Source organism: Heteronotia binoei, chromosome 7 (assembly GCF_032191835.1).
Source record: "Heteronotia binoei isolate CCM8104 ecotype False Entrance Well chromosome 7, APGP_CSIRO_Hbin_v1, whole genome shotgun sequence".
In the NCBI taxonomy this organism is placed as follows: Eukaryota; Metazoa; Chordata; class Lepidosauria; order Squamata; family Gekkonidae; genus Heteronotia; species Heteronotia binoei.
In genome coordinates, this window is record NC_083229.1 from 6,107,975 (window position 1) to 6,128,139 (window position 20,165).

Below are 20,165 nucleotides of genomic sequence, written 5' to 3' on the forward strand. Positions count from 1 at the left end.
GACTCTTCGGAGTGGAGGGCGGGATAGAAATCCAATATCTTCTTCATCTTTTAAATGCCTTCCCTTCATTGGAAACCATGAAGGATAGGGGCGCCTTCCTTTGGAGCTCATAGAATTGGACCCCCCGGTCCAATTGCTTTGAAACTCGGAGGACCTTTTGAGGAGAGGCAAAGGATGCTATGCTGCAAATTTGGTGCCTCTGCCTCAAACAACAGCCCCGCACCAAGTCCCAGATATTATTGATTGATTCTCCATTCTACCTTACGGGAATCAGTCTCCATAGGGAAGAATGGAGTGCCCAGCAGACATTTCCCTCTCCACTCCCCCTTCCTGATGATCCTGAAGCGGGGGGAATGCCTCCAAAATGGGGGATCCCCTGCCACCACCTGTCGATTGGCAGCTCTAGAACGCTGTTATTGCAGAAATAATGCTTGCTTGGTATGCCTGACAGGTGTGAGCAGAGCCCTAAAATGGATGTTGTCTCATCTGATACGTTATTTAAACCGAGAGGAAAAGATCCGTTCCCTTGCTGATCAGGGAGGAAAGCAAAAAAAGGTAAACTTAAACCGGTGGGGTGCGGCTCGTTGCCTTGAGACACTTTTATCCTCTCAAGGGTCAGAACAAACTTGTTTTTTCAGTGCATTATTGTTCTAGAGGGGAGGGGAGGCAGGGTGGAAAACATCGTCACGGGTAGTGAAAGGCAGTGGCTGTGGAATGTACATCAGCTGGCACGACCGACAGCCGGTCTACTAAGACTAAGGAACGGCTCGAGAGACAGTATGAAGGTCTTTCTCTCTATGCTGTTGGCTGCTGTGGTCTATGCTGAGCTAGGTAAGACCCCCCCCCGAATGAAGCAAATCCTACTTATACTTGGGTTGCAACCAGTACTCCCTCTAAGCCGGGGGTGGCCAAACTCGCTTAACGTAAGAGCCATATAGAATAAACATCAGATGTTTGAGAGCCGCAAGACACAAACATCAGATGTTTGTAGGAAGGAAGGAAGGGAAACAGGTGGGGGGAACGAGGGTGGAAAGAGAGCAACTTTAACTTTAAATGCATTCTCCAAGCTGCCAGCTGGCTCGGCTTGCAGAAGTGATTTAAAGAGACAAATGACTTTTACAGGTCAGCTGACGGGGTGGTGGTGGTGGGGGCTTCAAGAGCTACACAATATGTGTGAAAGAGCCACATGTGGCAAAAATTCTCCTTCGTGAGCGACTGGCATTAAAGTTGTGAGCTGCTGCATGCATTAGTTTGATCCGGGACCATTTTTCCTGAGCTAAGACAAAAATGTGCGAGCCGGAGGGTAAAAATCGGTGAGCTAGCTCACGCTAACTCAGCTTAGAGGGAATACCGGTTGCCACGAACAAATAGTTTGGGGTGCCGGTTTGGATCAAGTGCATTTGCTAGCTTCCTGAGAACGGGTGCCTTTTTAAACAGTGAAAAATTTGTAGACTCCATGTTGGCCAAGAAAGAAGACGAGGAAAGCAAAAGACCAGGATGGAATGGGAACTGAACGGGAAGGTTTTTTCCTTCACAGCTTCCAGTACCTCCCCTAAAACTCTGTGCTTCTATCCTCTGTAGCATTACTGGGTTCCAAATTTAGTTTGGAGAAACGTCGACTGAGGGGTGACACGATAGAGGTTTGCAAGGTTATGCGTGGAATACAGAAGGTAGAGAAAGAAGTACTTTTCTCCCTTTCTCACAATATGAGAACTCGCGGGCACTCCATGAAATTGCTGAGCAGTCGGGTTAGAATGGATAAAAGGAAGTCCTTCTTCACCCAAAGGGTGATTAACACATGGAATTCACTGCCACAGGAGGTGGTGGCAGCTACAAGCATAGCCAGCTTCAAGAGGGGATTGGTAAGCATATGGAGTAGAGGTCCATCAGTGGCTATTAGTCACAGCATATTGTTGGAACTCTCTGTCTGGGGCAGTGATTATCTGTCTTCTTGGTGCTTGGGGGGACACAGTGGGGGGACTTCTAGTGCCCTGGCCCCTCCTGATGGTGCCTGGATTTTTGGCCACTGTGTGATATAGAGTGTTGGACTGGATGGGCCATTGGCCTGATCCAACATGGCTTAAGAGAGCCAGTTTTGTGTAGTCGTTAAATACATGGACTCTTGTCTGGGGGAACCAGGTTTAATTCCCCGCTCCTCCACTTGCAGCTGCTGGGATGACCTTGGGTCAGCCATAGCTCTCGCAGGAGTTGTCCTTGAAAGGGCAGCTGCTGTGAGAGCTCTCTCAGCCCCACCCACCTCACAGGGTGTCTCTTGTGGGGGAGGAAGGGAAAGGAGAGTGTGAGCCGCTCTGACTAATCAGTCTTTTCTTTATAGGGGAGGGATGGTGGCTCAGCCTTTCTTTGCAAAAACAATTGGATCCTTCTTGTTCGATGAACCGTCTTGTTTACGGGCATTCTGCCTGCTTGCTAGCACACACAGAAATGTCTTGGTAAGCAGAAGGTCCCAGGTTCAATCCCCGGCATCTCCAACTAAAAAGGGTCCAGGCAAGTAGGCATGAAAAATTACAGCTGGAGACCCTGGAGAGCCGCTGCCAGTCTGAGTAGACAAGACTGACTTTGATGGACCGAGGGGGGTCTGATTCAATAGAAGGCAGCTTCATATGTTCATTCTGCAGGGGGTTGGGACTAGATGACCCTGGAGGTCCCTTCCAATTCTGCGATTCTCTGATTTTCTATGATCTTGCCTGGTTTGTGCTCCCGTGACATTCTGGCAGACGGTGAGCCATACATCTTGCCAAGATTCCAGTGGAATGTAGCCGCAATTCAATCATAACGTTCTTTATAAGCAGTTTGAGCAATTTTGCTGCAGGCACGGATGATGTCATCAGCGTTCCCTCAATATCGCACGTGATGCGCTCTGCCCTCGCTAAAGCGCTGTGCAAATGCTAAGGTGCGTTATAATTATAATTGCAAAAGAATAACTCAAATGAGAATTGCCCTTCTTTGCAAAAGCAATTGGATCCTTCTTGTTCGATGAACCGTCTTGTTTACGGGCGTTCTGCCTGCTTGCTAGCACACACAGAAATGTCTCTTATATGTTTCGTCTCCCTGTGCTAGGACGCTGGAAATGAAGGAACTACGCGGGTCACACGGTCACTGTGATAACAGCCCTTCGATCTCATTCCACAGCCTTTGCCGATGGACTTCCCTGCTGCTCAACCAAAGGGCTCAATTAAAAATCCTTGCTTTGATTTGACAGCTTTTAAAACAGAGGTGGCCAAACTTGCTTAACGTAAGAGCCACAAAGAATAAATGTCAGATGTTTGAGAGCCGAAAGACATGAACGTCAGATGTTTGAAAGTCGCAAAACAGGAAGGAAGGAAGGAAGGAAGGAAGGAAGGAAGGAAGGAAGGAAGGAAGGAAGGAAGGAAGGAAAGCAAAAAAATGGGGGAAGGGAGGGAGGGAGACAGGAAAGAAAGCAACTTTAATTTTAAATGCATTGTCCAAGCCTCTGACTGGCTTGGCTTGAAGAATTGATTTAAAGAGAAAAATGCCTTCTCAAAGCCATCCAACAGGGCAGAGGGGGCTTCGAGAGCCACACGATCTGTGTGAAAGAGCCACACCTGGCTCCTGAGCCACATTTTGGCCACCCCTGTTTTAAAAACTTGCACAAACTTCTTTCCCTGTGAAAGCTTCTCCAGTAAAAAGGCCGGAATGCCTTTCTCAACTCGGTCGATTTTATGAAATGCGGGGGCTGAAATCAGCGTTGCGAAAACGGGGTTCGAAGCACAGACTGCCAAAGGCTGGCCCTTCTTCGGGACAAAGGTCATGGGCTGTGGGACTTCTGAGACAGCAGGTTGGGGGGGGGGCAAGCAGCAATCATCAGCCTAATGCCCCTCCGATGGAGCATGGTTCTCCTGCCCCCCCCCTCCTCCTGTTGGGTTGACAGTCACTGAGGACTGGGAGTCAGAAAGTCTGAGCTGCTGAGAAAGGAGAGCGGGGAGGTGCCCCCTGAGGAGACAGGCTCTGTTGCAGTGAAAAAAATATGACACTTAGTTTGGGTTGCCAAGTCCAAGTCAAGAAATATCTGGGGACTTTGGGGGTGGAGCCAGGAGCAAGGTTGTGGCAAGCACAATTGAACTCCAAAGGGAGTTCGGGCCCTCACATTTAAAGGGACCACACACCTTTGAAATGCCTTCCTTCTATTGGAAATAATGAAGGATAGGGGCATCTTCTTTGGGGGAGCCTGTTTGGTGTAGTGGTTAAGTGTGCGGACTCTTATCTGAGAGAACCGGGTTTGATTCCCCACTCCCCCACTTGCACCTGCTAGCATGGCCTTGGGTCAGCCATAGCCCTGGCAGAGGTTGTCCTTGAAAGGACAGCTGCTGTGAGAGCCCTCTCCAGCCCCACCCACCTCACAGGGTGTCTGTTGTGGGGGGAGGAAGGTAAAGGAGATTGTGAGCCGCTCTGAGACTCTTCGGAGTGGAGGGTGGGATATAAATCCAATATCTTCATCTACCTCACAGGGTGTCTGTTGTGGGGGGGGGGGAGGTAAAGGAGATTGTGAGCCGCTCTGAGACTCTTCAGAGTGGAGGGCGGGATATAAATCCAATATCTTCATCTACCTCACAGGGTGTCTGTTGTGGGGGGGGGGGGGAGGTAAAGGAGATTGTGAGTCGCTCTGAGACTCTTCGGAGTGGAGGGCGGGATATAAATCCAATATCTTCATCTTCATAGAATTGTACCCCCTGGTCCAATCTTTTTGAAAATTGGGGGTGGTGGTGGTTTGGGGAGAGGTGGTTTGGATGCTATGCTGAAAATTTGGTGCCTCTACCTCAAACAACAGCCACACACCCCTCCCCCCAGAGCCCCAGATACCCGCGGATCAATTCTCCATTATTTCCTACGGGAATTGGTCTCCATAGGGAATAATAGAGTTCCCAGCAGATATTTCCTTCCCCTCCCCCTGCTTTCATGGTTCTAATCTGCAGAAAAAAAGTTGAGCTATGGCTATATATGAATCATTTAAGATTTGTGAAGCTTAAAGCCTCGTGTGAAACAGGACAATATGCACTTCCCCGTTGCGAATTTGCGCTGTGCTGCTCGTCGTCTTTACACCTGTCTTTGCTGAAAGGACCGCCTGAGCATCGGACTCTGTCTTTACGGCTTGGCCAATTTCTTTCCCGGACTTCCACCACTAAGAAATGCATTTTGTTATTGAATGAAAGGACTCTGGGTTCGGGCGATATTGTGTTTGCAAATCTATAAAGTATTTTGTGCAAATGTATTCATTTTTTTTTTCATAATGGAGGCTGGTTTCTCGTGGGTGCCTTTGGGCTTTGGTCCTGCCCAACCTGGGAACTGGCAACGCTACACTTTGTTCGTTCAACTGATGTTTACGCTGGGGCTTCGTGGAAAAATTGCATGCTTCGGAGAGAGAGAGCAGCAGCGGAAGGCTTTGAAACCGCCTGCAAGGTCTAGAAGTGGCGAGCTCTCTCCTTCTCTTTCGGATTGACTGTGCCGTGAGCGTTCCGTCTCTTTTCGATGCTACCGAAGTCTTTACGACTCAAGCAAGGCGAGCTTTCATAGCTACAGAAGCTGCGGCTTGGAATTTAAAGTGAGACTGTTGGCCGTTTAAGAGACAGTAACCCACGGAACAACAGAAGCTATCGTGGACGGACTCTTTGCAGCCGCGTGGTTATATTGCTTGATTATATTTGACTTCTTTGGGTTTACTCAGTCAAAGTATAGATACTTCGTTATCTTTCCTAAGGAAGCCAGTTATGGCGGACTTTTTTTTTTTTGAAATTCCATCCATTTCTTTGAAATTCTTGTGGAGAGGGCCCATGCATATGGCAAAGTGCGGTCCAATCCGGGAAAGGTTGTGCTAGAATAAAACCTTGTTCGCCTTTAAAGTGCTAGAAGACTCCTGTTTCTTTTGGCAGCAGACGAACTTGCAGGGGATTTTTTTTGAGCAGGAATGCAGTTCCGCCCGGCTTGGCCTAATATGCAAATGAGTCCCTGCTGGGCTTTTTCCTCAAAAAAGCCCTGTGTGAAACAATGTTGACTTCAGGGGGTGTGGCCTAATATGGAAATGAATTCCTGCTGGACCTTTTCCTCAAAAAAGCCCTGTGTGAAACAATGTTGACATCAGGGGGTGTGGCCTACTATGGAAATGAATTCCTGCTGGGCTTTTTCCTCAAAAAAAGCCCTGTGGGAGACAATGTTGACATCAGGGGGTGTGGCCTAATATGGAAATGAATTCCTGCTGGGTTTTTTCCTCAAAAAAGCCGTGTGAAACAATGTTGACATCAGGGGGCATGGCCTAATATGGAAATGAATTCCTGCTGGGTTTTTTCCTCAAAAAAGCCGTGTGAAACAATGTTGACATCAGGGGGTGTGGCCTAATATGGAAATGAATTCCTGCTGGACTTTTTCCTCAAAAAAGCCCTGTGTGAAACAATGTTGACATCAGGGGGTGAGGCCTAATATGGAAATAAGTCCCTGCTGGGCTTTTTCCTCAAAAAAGCCCTGTGTGAAACAACGTTGACTTCAGGGGGTGTGGCCTAATATGGAAATGAATTCCTGCTGGGCTTTTTCCTCAGAAAAGCCCTGTGTGAAACAATGTTGACATCAGGAGTTGTGGCCTAATATGGAAATGAATTCCTGCTGGGTTTTTTCCTCAAAAAAGCTGTGTGAAACAATGTTGAAACCAGGGGGTGTGGCCTAATATGCATATGAGTCCCTGCTGGGCTTTTTCCTCAAAAAAGCCCTGTGTGAAACAATGTTGACTTCAGGGGGTGTGGCCTAATATGGAAATGAATTCCTGCTGGTTTTTTCCTGCAAAAAAAGCCCGTTTTACATGGCTCTCCCTGTGGAAATATTGTGTTGTTGTTCAGTCGCACAGTCGAGTCCAACTCTTTGCGACCCCATGGACCAAGTCACGACAGGCGCTCCTGTCTTCCACCATCCTCCGAAGTCTGCTCAAATTCGTGTTTGTTACACCAGTAACGCTGTCCAGCCATCTCCTCTTTTGCCGCCCCCTTCTTCTTTTGCTTTCTGCCTTTCCTAGCATAAGGATCTTCTCCAGGGAGTGCTCCCTTCTCATTGGGTGGCCAAAAGATTTCAGCTTCAGCTTCAGCAACTGACCTTCCAGGGAACAGGCTGGGTTGATTTCCCTTAGGACTGACTGAGTGGATCTTCTTGTGGAAATATTACTGTCTGCTAATGAATGCTTCTTTTTTTCCCCCCCTTGCTCACAGCCCGTGCTTTGCAGTGCTATTCTTGCAGTGAGCCCGTAAGCGCTGACAAATGCCTGGACGTAGCCAACTGTACGACAAATGACACCATGTGCAAGACAACAATGTACTCCCGGGAGCAAGGTGAGAGTCTTCTCAACAGGGGTGGCCTGAGGGATGCCAGACCTTCTGGTGGGGGCACAGGAAAGGGCGGTCTCGTGCTGCCAGGCCTTGCCTCTCCATCACAGATCATCTGACTGACAAGGAGAATTACCTGAAAAATTAGGACAGTTCAGTGATGCCCCTACTTGACTTCAGTGTGACCCGAAAGTGACATGGACATGCCAGGGACATCAGGGAGTCAGTTTGGTGTAGTGGTTAAGTCCGTGGACTCTTATTTGGGAGAACCGGGCTTGATTCCCCACTTCCTCCACTTGCACCTGCTGGAATGGCCTTGGTGAAGCCAAAACTCTCTCACACAGAGGGCATTTTCGCACTGACCTTACGCCGGAGCAACGTCCCTCTTCACCTGCAGCGTCTGTGCGGATTTCGCACTAATTGCTCCGCAGAACCCGGAAGACCCACAAAGTCCCGTGGCTTTTGCGTCGCAAATGTAAACCGCCAAAAACCAGTTTACATTTGCGACGCAAAAGCCGCGGGACTTTGCGGCTCTTCTGGGTTCTGCGGAGCAATTAGTGTGAAATCCACACAGACGCTGCGTGGTGAAGAGGGACGTCGCTCCGGCGTAAGGTCAGTGCGAAAACGCCCAGAGTTGTCCTTGAAAGGGCAGCTTCTGGGAGAGCTCTCTCAGCCCCACCCACCTCACAGGGTGTCTGTTGTGGGCGGGGGGGGGAAGGTAAAGGAGATTGTAGGCCGCTCTGAGTCTCTGTCCTTGAAAGGGCAGCTCCTGGGAGAGCCCTCTCCAGCCCCACCCACCTCACAGGGTGTCTGTTGTGGCGGGGGGGAGGTAAAGGAGATTGTAGGCCACTCTGAGACTCTGTCCTTGAAAGGGCAGCTCCTGGGAGAGCTCTCTCAGCCCCATTCACCTCACAGGGTGTCTGTTGTGTGGGAAGGAGATGAAGGAGATTGGAAACTGTTCTGAGACTTTGATTCAGCAAGAAGGCAGGGTATAAATCTGTGATGGTCTTCTCCTCCTCCTCCTCTGGTTTTTGGGCCAAAACTCTATGGTAGAAGCTAATTCTACCATAGAGGTTTTTCCCCCCAGCGTCCCCAACACGCCCACATCACTTCTAGGTCACATTGGAAGTTGCATAGGCACATCGCTGAAATGTGCAAAACCACCAGCTTCCGGTAAGTTCCCTTCCCATCCCCTGCTTCCCATCCCATAACCTTTAAAGCCCTATATGGCCAAGGACCGACCTACCTGAGGGACCGTCTCTCCCCATATGAGCCCCAGAGAGCACTGAGGTCAGTGGGGAAAAGCAGACTGAATATCCCTGGGCCAAAAGAAGTTAAACTTCAAAGCACCCGTACTCGGGCCTTTTCCGTTGCGGCCCCACAACTCTGGAACCAACTCCCAGAGGAGGTGCGGGCCCTGCGGAACTTAGACCAGTTCCGCAGGGCCTGCAAGACCGCCCTCTTCAAACAGGCGTTCACCAATAACTGAATTAATGTTTACCGCCAGATTAATAATGTTTACCGCCAGTGTTAATTTAGGAATGTTTTAATTAATTATTGACTATTGACTGGTTTTAATGTGAATTTTAATGTGAATTTAATGTTTTTATTATTGTATTGTTTACTTGAAATGCTGTTAGCCGCCCTGAGCCTGCTTCGGCGGGGGAGGGCGGGATATAAATAAAATTTTACTTACTTACTTACTTACTGCTGGCTGCCTGGAGGGACCCAGAAACCGAAAATGACCTTGCTGATGTGGTCTGCCTAGGCCAGAGAGTTTGCAGATTTTATTTACTTACTTACTTACTTGTTTGTTTGTTTTTAAAATATTGACTAAAGAAATTTACAGAGGTATTACTTTTACCTATCAATTAAAAGAGAAAAAAATATATATTGCTTTTATACTGCAAATATAGTCGATAAAGACCTCTTATATTAAATTCTTTCGGTATTCAGATATATTTAAATCGTAGACCTCTTATTAGGACCTTTTTTTTGAGCAGGGACACACAGGAATGCAGTTCCAGCTGGCTTGGCATCAATGGGAGTGGCCTAATATGCAAATGAATTCCTGCTGGGCTTTTTCTACAAAAAAGCTCTGCCTCGTATCACATTAGTCGCTCCGTGGCACAGAGTGGTAAAGCAGCAGTCCTGTGGTCTGAACTCTCTGCTCACAACCTGAGTTCTATCCCAGCGGAAGCTGGTTCAGGTAGCCGGCCCAAGGTTGACTCAGCCTTCCATCCTTCCGAGGTTGGTAAAATGAGCCCCCAGCTCGCTGGGGGGGGGGGGAGTGTAAATGACTGGGGAGGCAAACCACCCCGTAAAAAGTCTGCCGTGAAAACATTGTAAAAGCAACGTCACTCCAGAGTCGGAAACGACTGGTGCTTGCACAGGGGACCTTCCCTTTCCTTCCCTTATCATATTATCAATGTAATACCATAACTGAAAAATAATATTGTATCAAACTAGTACTAGTTAAGTTATAAGCATCAGATTTAACTTGTATAAATAGTAAGCATTTCTCCAATAAAGAGGACTGAAGAAAAACAAGATATTGGATATATATTCCGCCTTATACTCAAGAGTGGTCACAATCTCCTTTATCTCCCCCCCCTCCATGAGGTGGGTGGGGCTGAGAGAGCTCTTACAGCAGCTGTCCTTTCAATGACAACTCCTATGAGAACTATGGCCGACCCAAGGCCATTCCAGCAGCTGAAAGTGGAGGAGTGGAGAATCAAACCTGGTTCTCCCAGATAAGTGTCTGCGCACTTAACCACTTTACCAAACTGGATTGTTGAGCTGGATTCTCCTTTATTGTATTAGTATCTGATATCTGATATTTTGTCTAGTATTAAAAATCCCCACAGCTTAACATTGCATAATCTCACAGTAGAAGGGTCCTTCTTTTCCACTTTAGCGCAATAAGGGGTTTTTTGGCAGCAGTCAACATAATCATAATCAGTTCCTTTCTAGTTGTAGGCATCTTTATAGTCTCCCATAAATTAAGAAGTACTAGTTTTGGGGTCTCTGGTACTGAATATTTTGTTATCTGTTTGATTTCTAATAAAATTTGCATCCAAAAGTTTCTTTTAATTCCCCTGCATGACGACCAGTTATGGAAAAACGAATCTTTGTCACCACATAATTTCCAACAATAAGGAGAAATACTGAGAACTGTGTCAATTGGAAAAAGTGCAGAAAAGGGCAACTAGAATGATTAAAGGGTTGGAACACTTTCCCTATGAAGAAAGGTTAAAACGCTTGGGGCTCTTTAGATTGGATAAACGTTGACTGTGGGGTGACACGATAGAGGTTTACAAGATTATGCGTGGGATGGAGAAAGTAGAGAAAGAAGTCCTTTTCTCCCTTTCTCACAATACAAGAACTCGTGGGCATTCGATGAAATTGCTGAGCAGTCGGGTTAAAACTTGTGGGCATTCGATGAAATTGCTGAGGAGTCGGGTTAAAATGGATAAAAGGAAGTACTTCTCCACCCAAAGGGTGATTAACATGTGGAATTCACTGCCACAGGAGGTGGTGGCGGCTACAAGCATAGCCAGCTTCAAGAGGGGGTTAGATAAAAATATGGAGCAGAGGTCCATCAGTGGCTATTAGCCACAGTGTGTGTGTGTGTGTATACATACATACATATATATATATATATATATATATATATATATATATATATATATATATATATATATATATATATATATATACTTTTTTTGGCCATTGTGTGTAACACAGAGTGTTGGACTGGATGGGCCATTGGCCTGATCCAACATGGCTTCTCTTATGTTCTTATGTAATTGAACGGGACTCAGGTACCATCAGGTACCATCACCTTATTTGTAGATTTTATCACTGAAAGTTTCCCCAGGAAGGAAAGAAATGGCCCAAGCTCGCCCACCTTATAACTAAGGGCCACAGTATATAATCAAGACTATTTACAACGGGAGAAAAAAAGAAACATGGTATACATTTCTACAGAGTCCCATGGCACGGAGTGTTAAAGCCGCAGTACTGCAGTCCAAGCTCTGCTCGCGACCTGAGTTGGATCCCGGCGGAAGCTGGGTTCAGTTAGCCGGCTCAGGGTTTACTCAGCCTTCCATCCTTCCGAGGTCAGTAAAATCAGCTTGTGGGGGGGTAAAGTGTAGATGACTGGAGGCAATGGCCAACCACCCCATTAAAAAAAAAGTCTGCCAAGAAAGCATCCTGATGCGACGTCACCCCATGGGTTGGTAACGACTCAGTGCTTGCAAAGGGGGACTACCTTTACCTTTTTATACATTTCTACAGGATTAATCTGCTTTATTTTTGCTTATCGTTTTGCAGTATTCCCTTTCCTGGGCGATGCAACTGTCACACGAGCTTGTTCTTCGAGATGCGTCCCGTCCGACGTGGATGGGATCGGTTTGACACGCCCAGTTACCTGCTGTAACACTGAACTCTGCAACTATGATGGGGCAGCCGCCATTCAGATCAGCTGTGTCACGGTGGGGTTCTCAGCTGCTTCCTTCTTCATCTTTCTCGGGACTGGACTGTGATGGAGAAGGGGAAAGCGGTGTGTCCTGAGGTGCTCAGCTGATGAAGAGCCCAGCGGGTTCAGCTATCCCTGCTGGTGACCCCCATCCCCTACTAGAAAGACACGTAGAACACAGGTGTACCCTCCAAAGGTTGCAAACTCCTGTCCTCATCGGAAGAAGAAGAAACTGAAATGATCATTTGGGAAATCGTCTGTTCGTTTGGAAAATCATCTGCTTGGAAATAGATGTGAAGTCAATTAGAAACCTGATCCTTATGGATATGGACAATCGGTTGGATTTCTAGGTCTTGGCTGAGTTCAGCTAATTTTCTCAGGTTCTAAGACTTAGTTGGATTAAGCATAGTTTAGAACATGGGCGTCAAATGCGTGGCCCGAGGGCCAGATCAGGCCCCTGGAAGGCTCCTATCAGGCTGGTTAGCAACTCACTGTCATCTGCTTCCATATCTCTCTCTTCCTTCTGCATCACAACTTTCTTAATCGCACACGAGCTACAGAGCAAGGCTCCTATTTTCTCTATTGGCTGACCAGCACATGAAGCAACTTATGTACAAAAACTCGCAACGCCCAGCCATTTCATGTTTTCCTCTAGGTCTTAGGCTCCAAGCATTGACCAGGAGATTTCTGGAATGAATGTCAATAAATCAAAAGTGGGTTTGCAACTTACATAGATACAGCATACTCGAGATTGCTACAGCACAGGCATTGTCTCCAGATTTTGATGCAATAATGCAAAGCAAGAGGTATCAGGTATCAGAAACTGTTTAATAAACACAATATTGCAAGAGGGCTAATCTTTTAAGCATGTTTTATTTTAAGTTTTTTTTTTTTAAAAAAAATCTTTAATTGTGTTTGTGTCCTTTATAAAGTTTATAGCCCTGCTACCTGGCCGGACAGGGTCTCATTTATATCAGATCCGGGTCTCATAACAAATGAGTTTGACACCCCTGGTTTAGAATATAATCATAAAGGTGGTGGTGGTGGTGGGGAAAGTACTGTCAGTTCACAGCCTATTTATGTGAGCCAAATCTAGTGGCTAGATGCTTGAGCCAGTTTGACAGTTCCCGAGTGGCTGACAAGATGGGAGCTATTATTAATTTTGTGGTTTTCTCACTGAGAAATCTACGAGAAGTGTGTAGCCTAGCCCAGGTAACCAGCCCAGATATTTTCTGTTATCCAAGCATTTAACAGCAAGAAAAACCCAAACCCTGCTTAAATTGTTTTTGGATCTCCCTCCTGCAAGCATAAGAAGAAGAAGAAGATATTGGATTTATATCCTGCCCTCCACTCCGAAGAGTCTCAGAGAGGCTCGCAATCTCCTTTACCTTCCTCCCCCACAACAGTCACCCTGTGAGATAGATGAAGATATTGGATTTATATCCCGCCCTCCACTCCGAAGAGTCTCAGAGTGGCTCACAATCTCCTTTACCTTCCTCCCCCACAACAGTCACCCTGTGAGGTATAGAGATATTGGATTTATATCCCGCCCTCCACTCCGAAGAGTCTCAGAGTGGCTCACAATCTCGTTTACCTTCCTCCCCCACAACAGCCACCCTGTGAGGTAGATGAAGATATTGGATTTATATCCCGCCCTCCACCCTGAAGAGTCTCAGAGTGGCTCACAATCTCCTTTACCTTCCTCCCCCACAACAGTCACCCTGTGAGGTAGAAGAAGATATTGGATTTATATCCCGCCCTCCACTCTGAAGAGTCTCAGAGCGGCTCACAATCTCCTTTACTTTCCTCCCCCACAACAGACACCCTGTGAGGTGGGTGGGGCTGGAAAGGGCTCTCACAGCAGCTGCCCTTTCAAGGACAACCTCTGCCAGAGCTATGGCTGACCCAGGGCCATTCCAGCAGGTGCAAGTGGAGGAGTGGGGAATCAAACCCGGTTCTCCCAGATAAGAGTCCACACACTTAACCGCTACACCAAACTGGCTCTAAGGGTTAACAACACTTATTTCACTAAGGAGCCCCATAAAAGCATTTCAGTTAATGACGGTATAGTGTGCTCTTTTGCGCAATAACCACAAAGATGTTTGTTTTCTAGTGCTCCAGCCAGAGGTATCTGGTTTATGTTGCTAGTGGTCAGGTCCGTGGGTAGACGGCTGGATTAAATTCAAGTCCCGGCCCCCTTTGAAGCCGGTGGGTGGAAACCGGTGTCATTTTCTTCTGTGAAATTTCATGACTAACCTGTAAAAGTCATTGCCACAGAATGGTAATTGAGTCCTCCTCTGCATACAGGTGCTTCTCTACCTTGGCTTTCTACCTGGGGCATCCAAGCCACATCGTCCTCTGATTATACCTCTTTCCAGGTATTCTTCATCCCCAGCTTACTCCTTCCCAAACCTACTTTAATCTTTTTGGAAAAGGCATAGTCAAAGCAAGACAGCATGTTGTATGAATCATAGAACCCGAGAGTTGGAAGGGACCTCCAGGGTCATCTAGTCCAACCCCCTGCATAATTCAGGAAACTCACAAACGCCTCCCCCTAAATCCACAGGATCTTCATTGATGTCAGATGGCTATCTAGCCTCGGTTTAAAAACCTCCAAGGAAGGAGAGCCCACCCCTCCTGAGGAAGCCTGTTCCACTGAGGAACCACTCTAACGGTCAGGAAGTTCTTCCTAATGTTGAGCCAGAAACTCTTCTGATTTAATTTCAACCCATTGGTTCTGGTCCTACATTCTGGGGCCACAGAAAACAATTTCACACCATCCTCCACATGACAGCCCTTCAAATACTTGAAGATGGTGATCATATTACCTCTCAGCTGCTTCCTCTCCAGGCTAAACATGCCCAGCTCCTTCAACCTTTCTTCATAGGACTTGGTCTTCAGACCCCTCACCATCTTCGTCGCCCTCCTCTGGACCCGTTCCAGCTTTTCTATATCCTTCTTAAAATGTGGTGCCCAAAACTGAACACAATACTCCAGGTGAGGTCTTACCAGAGCAGAATAAAGCGATACCATTACATCACGTGATCTGGACACTATACTTCTGTTGGTACAGCCCAAAATTGCATTGGCCTTTTTAGCCACTGCTTCACACTATTGACTCATGTTCAGTGTATGGTCCACTAAGACCCCTAGATCCTTTTCACACATACTACTGCTAAGACAAGTCTCCCCCATCGTATAACCATGCATTGGATTTTTCCTGCCTAAATGAAGAACTTTACATTTATCCCTGTTAAAATTCATGTTATTGGTTTTAGCCCAGTTGCCCAGCCTGTTAAGGTCATCCTGTATCCTGTTTCTGTCTTCTTCTGTGTTTGCAACCCCTCCCAATTTAGTATCATCTGCAAATTTAATAAGCAGATTCATGGAAGGAGCAGTGAGCATTATCCTGCTGCAATTATCTTGCCTGCATCAGTGCCAGGTAGGGTTGCCAAGTCCAATTCAAGAAATATCTGGGGACTTTGGGGGGTGGAGCCAGGAGCAAAGGTGTGACAACCAGAATTGAACGCCAAAGGGAGTTGCGGCCATCACTTTATGGCCGAGGACCTGCCTACCTCAGGGACCGCCTCTCTCCATATGTTCCCCAGAGAGCACTGCGTCCAGCTCACAAAATCTTTTGGAAATCCCTGGGCCTAAGGAGGCCAAACTTAAAACAACTAGGGAGCTGGCCTTCTCTATAAAAGTGCCCCAATGGTGGAATCAGCTGCCGGAAGAGGTGCGGGCCCTGCGGGATCTTAATAGGGTTGCCAAGTCCAATTCAAGAAATATCTGGGGACTTTGGGGGTGGAGCCAGGAGACATTAGGGGCGGAGCCAGGAGCAAGGTCCGCTGCCAAGTCCGCGTTTTTTCATCTTAGGCGGGCAAGGCAGTTGGCCCCCTTTTTGGAGCGCGACGACCTAGCAACAGTGATCCATGCCACGGTCACCTCGAGGTTAGACTACTGTAATGCCCTCTACATGGGGCTGCCCTTGTCCCGAACTCGGAAATTGCAGCTGGTGCAGAATGCCGCGGCCCGGCTGTTATTGGGCCTCCCAAAGTGGGAACACATTCAGCCGGGTCTTCGGACCCTGCACTGGCTTCCAGTAATATACCGAGTCCGGTACAAGGTGCTGGTTATCACCTTTAAAGCCCTATATGGCTTGGGACCTGTCTACCTGAAAGACCGTCTTTCCCTGCACGTTCCCCAGAGAGTACTTAGGTCGGGAACACAAAATCTCCTTACTATCCCTGGGCCGAAGGAAGCCCGTTTGAAATCCACCAGAGAAAGGGCTTTCTCTGTTATGGCCCCTACATGGTGGAATCAGCTGCCGGAAGAGGTGAGGGCCCTGCGGGACCTTGTTCAGTTCCGCAGGGCCTGTAAGACGACCCTCTTCCGGCTAGCCTATACCTAGCTTGAGAATTTTAATGTAACTTGCCGGATTTCTTTTATATACAGTTGAAATATTTATTAATATTTATTGATAACCACGGTTTTATCTGTTTTTATCTGTTTTAAATGCTGATCCTTTTATATGTTTAAATACTGTAATTTTGTTGGATCTATCACTGGAAGCCGCCCTGAGCCACTTGTGGGAAGGGCGGGATATAAATCCCAAATAAATAAATAAATAAATAAGGGTGTGACAAGCATAACTGAACTCCTGGCTCCACCCCCAAAGTCCCCAGATATTTGAATTGGACTTGGCAACCCTAGCTCGGAGCCCAGCCTGGCCCAGACGCCCCCTCCTCCCCGCGGGAGCCGCTGAAGGGAAGGAAGCAGCGCAAGCGATGCCGAGCCCTCCCGGGCCTCTCACCAGCTTGAAGAGGTTGGCGACGCGCTCTGCCGCCTCTTACCGGGGCTTCCTTCGCCTGCCACTCGCTCCATCCTGCCCAGACCGCGCCGGGAGCTGCTGCTGCTCCTCCTCTTCTTCCTCCTCCTCGGCCTCCGGCAGCGCCTGCCTGCGCAGCTCCCCCTGCAACCGCTTCAAGGCCCGCCGCGACATCCCCAGGCTGTAGCAAGCCGGGCCAAAAACACCGCGGACCGGAAGCCAAGCCGGAAGAGGACCCGAAGGAGACAACCGGTTCTCCTTCGCTGAGGGAGCAAGGCCAAAAGCGGCCAGAGGGCGGTCAGCCCGGGACAAACGCTGCTGGAGTGTGGCTCCTGCCACTCACCGGGCCACACTCCTTGGTGCCATTTCCCCCCCTCCCCCCCCGCTTCCGTTTTTTTGGGAAGCGGGGGAAGAGGCTGGAAATCCTGGGGTCCCCCGCCAGGGCGGGAGGGTTGGGAAGGCTAGATCTTAACCAGTTCCGTAGGGCCTGCAAAACTGCCCTCTTCCAAGAAGCCTTTAAGATGTAACCAGAACGAATATTATGCTGCCTGGATAAACAGAGACTGTAGCACCACTGTATTGTTTTAGCTTATTCTTAAAATTAATTTATATTTTGTATTTATATTGTTGATTGATTTTATCTGTTATTGTCGTACCATGATATTGTATCATGCTCTGTAAGCCGCCCTGAGCCTGCCTTGGCGGCGAGGGCGGGGTATAAATAAAAACTTATGATTATTATTATTAAGGGGACAGCACACTTTTTTAAATGCCTTCCTTCCATAGGAAATAATGAAGGATAGGGGCACCTTCTTTGGGGGCTCATAGAATAGGACCCCCTGGTCTGAACTTTTTGAAACTTGGGGGCTATTTTGGGGAGAGGCACTGGATGCTATGCTGCAAATTTGGTGCCTCTATCTCAATAAAATGTCCCCCCAGAGCCCCGGATAACTGTGGATCAATTCATCATTTCCTATGTGAATAAGTCTCCATAGGGAATAATAGAATTCCCAGCAGACATTTCCCTCCCCTCTCTCCGTTTTCTAATGACCCTGAAGCGGGGGGAGGGCCTCCAAACCAGGGGATCCCCTGCCCTCATCAGGGGATTGGCAACCCTAGTGCCAGGGCTTTTTTTTAATAGCAGGAACTCCTTTGCATATTAGGCACACCTCCCCTGATGTAGCCAATCCTCCTGGAGCTTACAGAAGGCCCTGTACTAAGAGCCCTGTGAACTCTTGGAGGATTGGCTACAGCAAGGGGGTGTGGCCTAATATGCAAAAGAGTTCCTGCCTTTATCAGTGCCATTTTCCCACTGTCACCCCCCCACCCCGTTCCATTTTCCCCAACACTGTTTCTTACTGTGGTTCCCCCGCCCTAGGTTTTTAAAAAAGCAATAATTGCTATTGTGCTGCAATAATCTATCGCCAACTCGTCTGTTACAATTTTGAAGTTTCGTTCCACTGCATTCCCAGTTTTCAGTTTTTTAAATGAAGTTTCCCCCCCTCTTTTTGTTTTGGAGATATAAGAGGAAAGATGTGTGTGACTTTTGTCCCAATTGCCTACAAAAGATGGAGAGTGAAAACTGTTAGTTGGGTAGAGCAGGGGTGGCCATCGGTAGCTCTCTGGATGTTTTTTTGCCTACAACTCCCATCAGCCCCAGCCAGCATGGCCAATGGCTGCGGCTGATGGGAGTTGTAGGCAAAAAACAACTGGAGAGCTACCGTTGGGGTAGAGGGATACTAGTCTATGTGTCAATATTGGACTATTTATTAGTCATGTGTACCCCACCCCTTCTGTAGATAGCTAAATCTGTGTAACAACAACAATAATAAACCTTAGCATAGAGTTGCCAGTCCCAACTTCAGGGCTAAAACAGATTTTTCAGCAAACTAGGGACACTCCCCGGGTTTGCAGAAAAATCTGGAAATTATAAAGGGGGGATTAAATGCCCCCCCCCAAGTAATAGGTTTGCTAGGTCTGACTCAAGAAATATCTGAGGCCCTTTGGGGCGCAGCTTGGAGCAAGGGTGTGACAAGCATGATTGAACTCCAAAGGGAGTTCTGGCCATCACATTTAATGGGACCACATGCCTTTTAAACGCCTTCCCTCCATTAGAAATAATGAAGGACAGGGGCACCTTCTTTGGGGGCTCATAGAATTGGCCCCCCTGGTCCAATCCTTTTGAAACTTGGAGGGTATTTTGAGGAAAGGCATCAGATGCTATGCTGCAAACTTGGTTACTCTACCTCAAAGAACAACGCCCCTCAGAGCCCCATATACCCACGGATCAATTTCCCACTATTCCCAATGGGAATCATACTCCATAGGGAATAATAAAGTGCCCAATAGACATTTCCCTCCCCCACCGCTTTCTAAAATGGGGGGAGGGCCTCCAAACCGGGGAATCCCCTGCCCCCACCTGGGAATTGGCAACCCTCCCTCTCTCTCTCTCTCTTTCACACACACACACACACACACACACTTACTGGGTCTGGTTACTTACTCTGAAAACGAAAGGAAAACAAACGGAAGCTGCTGCTGACCCTTCCCCATGTAGAGCTTCCTGTTTGCTGCTTCCTGCTCAACTTTAAAGGCACACAAAACAGAGAAACACACACACACACATTTTAAAACATTTTCAGGTTTCTAAACCTACGGGAGATCTAGTGGTACTGGGACATGGGGATTGGGAAGCCTACCGGCTGTCCAGCCATCTCCTCTTTTGCTGTCCCCTTCTTCTTTTGCCTTCTGTCTTTCCCAGCATCAGGGTCTTCACCAAAGAGTGCTCCCTTCTCATTGGGTGGCCAAAGGATTTGAGCTTCAGCTTCAGCATCTGACCTTCCAGGGAACAGTCAGGGTTGATTTCCCTTAGGACTGACTGATTTGCCCTTCTTGCAGTCCAAGGGACTCTCAAGAGTCTTCTCCAGCACCACATCTCAAAAGCTTCTATTCTTCTGTGCTCGGCCTTCCTTATGGTCCAGCTCTAACAGCCATTCGTTACTACTGGGAATACCACTGCTTTGACTATACGGACTTTTGTTGGCAGGGTGATGTCTCTACTTTTTATTATACTGCCCAGGTTTGCCATAGCTGTCCTCCCAAGGAGCAAACGTCTTTTAATTCCATGGCTACAGTCACCATCTGCAGTGATCTCGGATCCCAGAAATGTGAAGTCTGTCACTACTTCTACGTCTTCCCCTTCTATTTGCCAAGGTGTGATGGGGCCGGACTGCAGCCCTGTGGCGCAGAACGGTAAAGCAGCAGTACTGCGGTCTGAACTCTCTGCTCACGACCTGAGTTCAATTCTGGCGGAAGCTGGGTTTTCAGGTAGCCGGCTCCAGGTTGACTCAGCCTCCCATCCTTCTGAGGTCGGTCAAAGGAGTTCCCAGCTTGCTGGGGGGGAGGGGAATGTAGATGACTGGGGAAGGCAATGGCAAACCACCTCGTAAAAAGTCTGCCGTGAAAACGTCACCCCAGAGTCGGAAACGACTGGCGCTTGCACAGGGGACCTTTCCTTTTC

General features: G+C 47.9%; 1 protein-coding gene across 1 annotated transcript; it reads left to right on the forward strand.

The window, feature by feature from the left end:
• The first annotated feature begins 779 nt into the window (after positions 1–779).
• Positions 780–11,884, forward strand: LOC132574685 (ly6/PLAUR domain-containing protein 2-like). The gene is made up of 3 exons (XM_060242920.1): positions 780–831; positions 7,224–7,343; positions 11,673–11,884. Exons 1-3 carry the CDS (start codon positions 780–782, stop codon positions 11,882–11,884), a joined length of 384 nt encoding a protein of 127 aa, XP_060098903.1.
• Positions 11,885–20,165: the final 8,281 nt, after the last annotated feature.